The sequence below is a fragment of the Pteropus vampyrus genome, unplaced genomic scaffold (assembly GCF_000151845.1).
Source record: "Pteropus vampyrus isolate Shadow unplaced genomic scaffold, Pvam_2.0 Scaffold114, whole genome shotgun sequence".
In the NCBI taxonomy this organism is placed as follows: Eukaryota; Metazoa; Chordata; class Mammalia; order Chiroptera; family Pteropodidae; genus Pteropus; species Pteropus vampyrus.
Genome location: NW_011888895.1, coordinates 1,032,323 through 1,040,879, shown reverse-complemented (window position 1 = coordinate 1,040,879; position 8,557 = coordinate 1,032,323). Strand labels below are relative to the sequence as shown.

Genomic DNA, 8,557 nt, shown 5'->3' with positions numbered 1-8,557 from the left:
TCTGACCAAAGTGTCCAGCAGTGACACTCTGCATCCTTCACCTTCCGGTCCCTGGTTCCCTTTTATCTGTATTTTAATCTCCATTATGCCCTCTACTTTTCATTCCAATCCTTCTATTTTAATTTTTTTTAAATGTACTTCTTTTATTTAAAACTTTTAAATACCCTATTAAATATATATATATTTTTAGTTTAAGAGCCTTTTCTATTTTCCGATCTCTTTTATACCATCCAACAGAATTCTGGATGAAATAAGATCTTGAATTCCTCTGAGGATATAGAACAGGGATTTTAAAACATTTCCTTCTCTTCCCTGAACTACCTGCTTCCTCCGGGTTCAGTTTTTTCTCTTTTTCTCTCTCTTCCAGGCTGCAGACTGTCCTCAATTGTCCGATGCTTCCTTGAAGCAGGAGGCAACACAGAGCTGGCAGGGAGTGTTGTTCATGTTCGTGGGGCTTGTCAAAAGGAAGGCTTCCCTTTTGCCGGAGGGAATCAGAGGCTGGTTTTACCCCCAAGGACGTCTCAAACTCCCGAAGTAGCAGGCTTCATGTTCAGCATAGACACTATCTGCCTCGCGAGTCTCTCCCCAGTTTGTTCAAGTGCTTTAGAAGAACCTTCTGCTTGTGAGTGGCGGGGTGCGGGGAGGCAAGGACTAAGTAAGCTGCTGACGTTTTGCATTTTCAGCCTCCCCCCCATCTTGGTCAGCTTGGTCAGCCTTCATCTTGAATATCCTGGGGTCTGCCCTCAGTCAAGTTCATTCTCCCGTTTGCAGAATGCCTTGTACTCCTGGGGATGCCTCCCACCACCCTGATTCAAAAATTATATATTTTTGTGTCAGCTTTCTGTCTTCAAGAAAAAAAAAAACTGATGGCCCTTCTCCTATTCTCTTTATTGTTATATTTTACCCTTTTATGATTTACTATTATTTTAATGGGGTCTAAGAGGGATAGGCTTTTAAGCAGATGAACTTAGCCTGCTGTCTTGAATTGGAAGCTTCCAATTTAAAAAATTTGTGTTGACCGACTTACGAAAAGGAAGTGGAAGTGTGAATAGTATTCTGGAACTGTTCAGAACTGTTACGACCCCTTCATCTTTATAAAATGACATTCTTTATCCCTGTTAATCTTCTCTGCTCTAAAATATACTTTGTCCGATATTAATGTAGCCACTCCATCTTTTTTAAAAAGTTAGTGTTAACATCGTATATTTTCCCATTCTTTTACTATGAACTCACTTTGTCTTTATTTTTAAAATAGGTTTCTATGTAGATAGCATATAATAGAGTCTTGCTTTTTTATCCGGTTTGACAATCTGTTTTTCTTTTTCTTAAATTTATTTATTTAAATTAGTTTCAAGTATGCAGTACATTGGTTAGACATCTATATAGCTCATAAAATCGTCTCCCCAATTGCTCTCTCCTTCCCCTGGCCCGCCGACAATCTGTTTTTCTTAATTGAGGTATTTAAATCATTTACGTTTAATGTCATTACCGATATGGTTATGTCTCCATTAAGAGGACATAATTCTAGTTTAAGCAGCTAATAGCAGAGCTCCAAAATACATGGAGCGAAAACTTAGAGGACTGTAAGGAGAAATAAGTCTTCGATGCATAGTCAGAGATTTCGGTACGCCTCTCTCAATAATTCATAGGACGAAGAGAAAACCGGGAAGAATATAAAAGAATTGAATCACACAGGACAGGGAGAAATGGTCAAGGAGGCAGTCTGGAGGGTGTGGGACCCTAATTTGTATGAAGAAGGCCTTTGAGAGGGAGAGAAGCAGAAAGGGAGCAGGAGAAAGATGGAAACAGACACAAGTAAATCTGAAGATTTGCAGACGGTAAGATGGGGGAAGCTTAAAGGCTTTTCTTTACACACGAATGGAAAGGCTTTGCTTTCACGAAAGTCATTCCGTGCAGGAAAGGCCAGATGGGCAGAAGTTGCCGAGCGCTGGAATTGCACGTCAGAACTTCTCCCCAAAGGCCCTGCTTTGACCGTAACCTTGACCACACTGGGGCCCAGGAGCGGGGTGTGCTTCTCTCTAACATCTACTATTGACTCTCCTGGTGAAGTGAGGTTCAGCCTCGATTCAGGGGACGAGCCGGGCTCTTGGGCATCCCACAAAATGCATCATCCTGCATATTCTCTCCCCTTCCAGCTTGAGCCCAGTGCCTGGCCCCGTTTCCAGTGCTCCAGGGTCTTGTGTTTACAAACAACTGGTCCTAGGAAGTTCTGTGTAATGGATTTTGATTTTTAAAAAAGAAGTCTCCAGTGAAATACAGAAGAGGAGTGTCGCATATCTAAAGGCATTCGATGGTGGTATTCTTTCGTAAAGCACAAAGCCTTGCATTCGATCACGATCACGAGTCACTTGTCGAGGAACTACTGAATGCAAGGCCATGGGAATAAAAAAGTGCCTAGAACGGAAGGTTCACACTCTGGGGGTGCGGGGGGGAGGGCGCCGGGGAGAGACACAGTATAGAGCGAGTTATGAAGAAGACAAAAACAAAACCAAAAAAAAATCCCAATTATAAATGTCTACCAGGATAAATGATCATAGAATAAACACAGCTGCATGACTACCCCCAGATCGGGAGAGGGAACATTACCAGCACCCAGAAGCTCCCTAAGTACCGCTCCCCCCAGTTACCAAAGTAATGGTGCCGATCGACACCCTCTTCCCTGGAAATGCAAGTCACAGTTGTTTCATCTCCTCGTCCACACTCGTGATCGTCGACCTTTTAAATTTTAGCCATTCGAATGGGTGTGTAGTGGTAGCTCATTGTGGTTTTAATCAGAACGAGATTTGACTTTAGAAAAACAAAGCATGTGACAGTCTCCTGCCTGGGCATTGCGAAGCAATTCAGAATCATCACAAACGTGAATAATGAGTTTCATAGCAGAAGTATCGTGGGAGCTACAGATGGGAAAGAGGCCACTTCTCTCTCCGAGAGGATTGTCCGGGGAGCGGGCTGAGGATCCGGTCCTGTCCAGACTCAAGGGCTCCCTGGTGTGGCACCGGGCTCCCCATTCCCACCACCTCCTCACCGTCCCGGGACCCCTGCTGCCTCCAGCCCTTGTTCAGCAAGGTCACAGGTGAGCTCCTACCCACGGCAGGCACCAGCTTCTCCAGACACTTGTTGAAGCCACCAGACCAAAACTCTCCCACGTTTTCCTGGCTGTTAAATCCTGTCGTCTTGCTATTTATTATGCTGGATGGGAAATCTATGCAAATGCTTTATTTTGGAAAAATGCCTGGGATGACTGAAAAAAAAAAAAAAACCAAACCAGACCTCCCTGGAGCTGGAGGCAGCTGATGCTCTGGGCAGGAGCTGGTAGGCTGCCCTGGTGGACAGAAGGCTCCAGCCCCTGACTGTTTGCCCAGCAGGGATGGCTCTTTGGTGGGCTTTACATAGAAAGCCCCTCAGGAGACGGGAATGAACGGGAATGAACGGGAATGAATGGGAATGAAAGTACGTGTTGAGCCGGGCTTTCCTGGGGTGAAACTGGCTGAGCAAGAGGTGTGAGGAAGACACAGGTGATTTGCCCCGGGGGCTGGGCCCTCCTGGATTTATGGGGTGACCTCCACTGGCCTTTCTGGGCAGGAAATGGGCTGTTTGCTAATGCCTTGCCCCTGCCACACACACCTGCAGAAGCCAGCAGGTAGTATTTTAAAATAATTCACTAGAATGAAATTTCTGTGTTTTCCTTTGGATAGCTGCCCAGTAATTGGCTTTGTGCTTTTTGATTCGAGAAATGACTTTAAATATACAGGACCGTAGATTTCAACCTCTCTCTCTCTCTCTCTTAGGACACACTGGACATCTCACTTGAGGCAGCTCAGACAAAACAATTTACCTTACCCGATCAGAACCTTTCTTTCCAGAGTCGTCTTTAGTTCAGAAAATGGTCACCCCATTCTTTCAGCTGATGCAGCCCCAAATCTTGGCATCATCCTTTAAGACTCCTTTTTTCAGACCCCACAACTAAGCCATCCGTAAATCCCACTAGCCCTGTTTTCGGGAGCTTCCTGCTCCCTCCTCCCCGCTCCACTACCACAGCCTGGTCTAGACCATCTCTTGTCCACACTGTCACCTCCACACTGTCCCCTCTGCCTGGCGGTGAGAAAGCAAAGAGGCACCAAGGCTGGAGAAGCGAGATGGCATCATGGCCAAGCATGGGACTTTGGGGTCAGGCGTTGAGGGTGCACATTTTGGCTCTATCTTCGGTTTATTACTATCAGGTGCAGACTGTCATTATGCAGGTTGCAAATGTGCTACAGTTTCCAGAACATTTCCACTTAGGGCGACAGGGGCGGACACCAAAGCAGGGTTCTCTGGGAGATTTCGAAGGCCTTCGGTTTCAAAAGGCTAAACCCGTGAGAGCAATGAGAGTGTGTTGCCCAAGAAGAGAGACATTCCGGTGCTTTGAGTAGAGGAGGGGCGTGGCCCCATCTCAGGACGTGGCTTCCCAGATCCTCATGCCTACTCACATACAGGGAGGGGAGAGGGCAGGACGTGGGTGACTGTGGGGATGGGTGGGCGGTGGCCTTGAGGGGCATGGGGAGGCCCTGGGCTGTGAAGGCATTGGCCAGGCCTGGCAGTCAGTGGGTAACCAGGGTGCCCCCAAGGATTAAATATTGGGCCTCACCCCTTCCCCAAGTTCAGGGACCCTGAGACCTCCTAAACGCAGGTGGAGGGAAAAAGAAAATATGAATGGCTTTAGACCTCTCTGGGTCAGAGCCAAATTTGATTTAAGAAAAGCAAAGAAATACAGCATCTTTTGTCCCACGAGGGTCATGTTGTAATTTATGTCCGTAACAATGGTTTCCTGGGAAGCATCGGAGTCTGACTCGTGTTTTCTTTTTACTCTGAAATTTGGGGTTGTATGTTGTATCTCCAAAAGGAGCCCAAGCGACCTTGACTAAGACCGCCTTGTTCTGAAGATTTGCGCACCAACAGGCATCTGTTGAATGGCTCGATGGTAATGTGACAAAGAGGGACTCGAAGGCCTGAGGTTCTTGTCTTAGGAGTGAACGAGAACTAAACAGCAGGAGGGAACTGGGAACCGCGTCCTTGCACCCTGTCACTTGAAGGAGGGGATCGAGGTCGTATTCAGATCCACTTCCTGTTTGGCTGGCCAGCCGTAGGATAGAGCTGTCTGTGTGCCACTTCTAGTATGTCACTTCTTGCTTTCTACAGGGATTCAAACTTGGACTTCTGGGTCTGCTATCATGTTTCACCCAATCCAGCCAAAACTCAGTCAACAGTAGCTCCATGGAGTGATGGTTCTGGAAAGAACCAAAGATGGTCATAAATAGTCTGTTTAATTATTTGGAAGTAGTCTGCACATAGAAATAATTAGACTATAGGTCATGTGTCTACTTGAGTTAAAATGTTTGCCCACTGCTTACTTGTCTGGGTTTGAATCCTGGGTCATTTACTCACTAGTTTTGTGACCCAGGGCAACTAACTTAATCTCTATGTGCTTAAATTTTCTCCTTTATTAAATGGGGTTAAGAATCGTTTTTATCTCATTGTCTTCTCATGAATCTCATTGGACCAAATTAGTAAACAAAAAGTATGCCTGGCACATAGTAAGTGCTCAATAAACTGTAATCACTGTTGTTATTAGTCTTTCACCTGAGTAGGAGGGAGGGACATGTTCTATTTTAGTAGTGACAGAATTCAGAGAAAGAGTTTGAAAAAAGCTATTTTATTTTTTCTTTAATCTGTAACAGGTCTATTAACTAGAATAAGCTCACATTCTAGGCTGTGACCGTCGAGGGGGGACTGACAGAATAGCATCCATTTGTAGATGATTTTATTTCTCTTTTTTATTGATTCAGATTTATTTTTATACTTTAAAGACTAGGTCGAAATTGCTTTTTTCATCATGCATAAATGATGAACTTTCTGATCCCTAGCCTAAATGGGATGGCAGATCCCAGCCCTGCCGCTTCTCCGTGGTCAGATAAAGGCTCAAATGCCTGGTACCTGCTCCAAACAGAGGTGGCACCTATTGCCTGGGGTCTAGAGGTTGGTAAGAATAGAGAAGAAATACGTGTAGGACTATTTCTTGAACTCCACACTTTTTAATGTTGCGAGGTCTCATTGATGGTGCAGTTTAGGTGAGGACTAGAGGAATCACAGAGGGTTGCTTGGGGTACCCCCAGCTCTGCCACTGACCCTCTGTGGCAGCTGGAGCCCTGCTGGCCTTACTCCAAGACCCCTTGAGAACGGAGGGATTTTGTAACAGCCACTCTGGATGTATGTCTCAGACTCGGCCCTTCCACAGAGCGGGGTGTTTCCTTCCACATTCGGAGTTTGAGGTTCAGGAACAGAGACATCAGGACACGCCATGGGCGTGGCTGTGAAATGAATGGTCGTAGCCTCCCTGGGCTACGGAAGGAGCAGTGTGTGTGCGCATGTGTGTGTGTGTGTGTGTGTGTGTGACCACTTACAGCTCTCCGCCCGCGTGATTTCGATCGCAGCCCAAAGCATCATCGGGGTTCTTAAAGGAGTCAGACCTCACCCAGCCCCTCATCAGTCTTTCTAGCTCATGGAGCCGTCAACAGACTCTCGTACCTGCTCTAACAGCAGCTGCCATCATTCTTCTGTCCCCAGAAAAGAAGCTGGTGACATCCCGCCAGGGCCCTTGGGCGTGAGCTGTGCTTCCAGCCTGGCTTCGTGTCAGTGCCTGGAGAGCCACCCCACCGGGCGCGTTTCCCTCTGTCTTTTTGTTCCGACTTTTGCTTTCGTACTAGTGGGTGGGGCCTGCTGCTCACCCGTGGAAAATGACTTCGTCTTTACTTTGTGATTTATGGCAATTATCTTTATCCCAAGGAAGCCCGGTACTTCCTGCTCTGCCTCTGGGTGTAAGCCAGGATATGGCACCTGTTTGGGATGGCTGTTGCTCAAGCATCTTTTGGATGAGTACCAGCCTGGCCCTCCCCTGATTTTCTCATCATGAGTGGGTCACGGGGACACTTCCTGAGTGTCCCCATGGCTTTGCAACGTGGAGCCCCGACACTGTGCTGAGTGTGTCACCAGCCCCTGAGCACATAGAATAACCGTCTGGAAACAGAAATGAATACTATGCATTTCATAAACAACCACATCCAAAAGGTTTATTCCCGGATTGCGAACGAATCTTGCTCACCGAACTCCCGAGTCACTTTGAATTCATCCGTTATTAAATCACCCACATAAATACATATAATAAATATAAAAACAGAAGGTTTTTTTTTTTAAGTGATCGGTATACAGAGCTTTTCCCCTCTTCTCGTTTCCCCCTCCCCTGTGTTCTAAGCCCACTCTCCACGTTCACATTATCCCATTGGGCACACAAGCAGCCCAGAAGTCAATTCTGTGCGGGGGTCCTGGGTCCCAGTGCCTTTTGGGGCTCAGGGAGGGACAGGCCCTGGGGACTCACACATAGTCGTTGAGCCTGTATCCGCTGTGCGAGGCCGAGGTGACTGAGGGGGCCCGGTTGTCCTTGTAGGCGGCCGGTGGTCGGTAGGAGGGCGCAGTGGCTGCAGTGTTGGTGGTGGCCCTGGGCTGGGCCTGGTACGGCCTGGAGGGCGCCTCCTCCTGGCAGGACAGGCAAAGCAGGGTGCCGCCGATGAGCGCCAGGGACGAGGAGATGAAGCCGAGGTACAGGGCCTGCCCGATCTCGAACTTCATGCTGCTGGGCAGCAGCGGGTTGTAGAAGTTCTGCACCACGTCGTTGGTGGTCCAGGACACCGCCACCATGCAGAGCAGGCCGGCCAGGATGAAGAGCACGCCGCCCAGCACGGCGAAGGTGGTCTTGGCCGGCGTGCCCTTGGCGCAGCGCGTGCACTTCATGCCCACCACGGCGCAGGCGCAGGCTGCGCCGGACAGCAGGCAGGAGATGACCATGAGCGCGCGGGCCGCCTGCAGGTCGCGGGGCAGCGCCAGCAACGAGCGGTAGATCTGGCACTGGTAGATGCCCGTGCTGTGCCACACGCACTCCATCCACAGCCCCTTCAGGTAGGACACGGCCGTCAGGATGTTGGTGCCCACGTGCGCCGTCCTGCGCCAGTGCGGCAGGATGGTGGTGATCAGGGTGCCCACCAGGCCCAGGAGGCTGAGCAGGAAGCCCAGCAGCTGCACGGCCGCGCTGGCCATGGCCCCGCCGGGCGGCTGCCGCGCTCGCTCAGGCGCCCACAGGAGTCCTGACGAAGCCGGCCGAGGCGGCGGGGAGAGAAAGGAAATGGGTTAAATATTATCTTGGTTTATTTATTTCTGCCACTGAAACTGGGTTTTCCATAGGCAGTTGGTAGGATAATTAACATGCGAGAATAGTTTCTGAGACTTCATTGGGTGAAAAAAATAAGCTGCTCCTCCGTGACACTGCCTGGAAGGCATGACAGCGGGAGTCTGGCTGGCCTGCGCTGGTCGGGGACCCCACGGAAGGGCACACCAGACCCCCATTTCTGATCTCTGAGTGCTAACCAATCACATGTGGGAAGTCCCATCTGCATCTACCCTCAAATACTTCTGCTGCATTCAAATCTCATTTCGTTCTATTCTGGCG

General features: G+C 48.7%; 1 protein-coding gene across 1 annotated transcript; it reads right to left on the bottom strand.

Moving 5' to 3' along the window:
• Nucleotides 1–7,280: 7,280 nt before the first annotated feature.
• CLDN14 (claudin 14) lies at nt 7,281–8,167 on the bottom strand. Its single transcript, XM_011365641.2, has one exon. It carries the CDS (start codon nt 8,146–8,148, stop codon nt 7,429–7,431), a length of 720 nt encoding a protein of 239 aa, XP_011363943.1. The 5' UTR covers nt 8,149–8,167; the 3' UTR covers nt 7,281–7,428.
• Between the last annotated feature and the right edge of the window lie 390 nt (nt 8,168–8,557).

Bases quoted from the DNA above. Each gene is read 5' to 3' on its own strand.
- CLDN14 (XM_011365641.2), bottom strand. From the start codon at position 8,148: ATGGCCAGCGCGGCCGTGCAGCTGCTGGGCTTCCTGCTCAGCCTCCTG.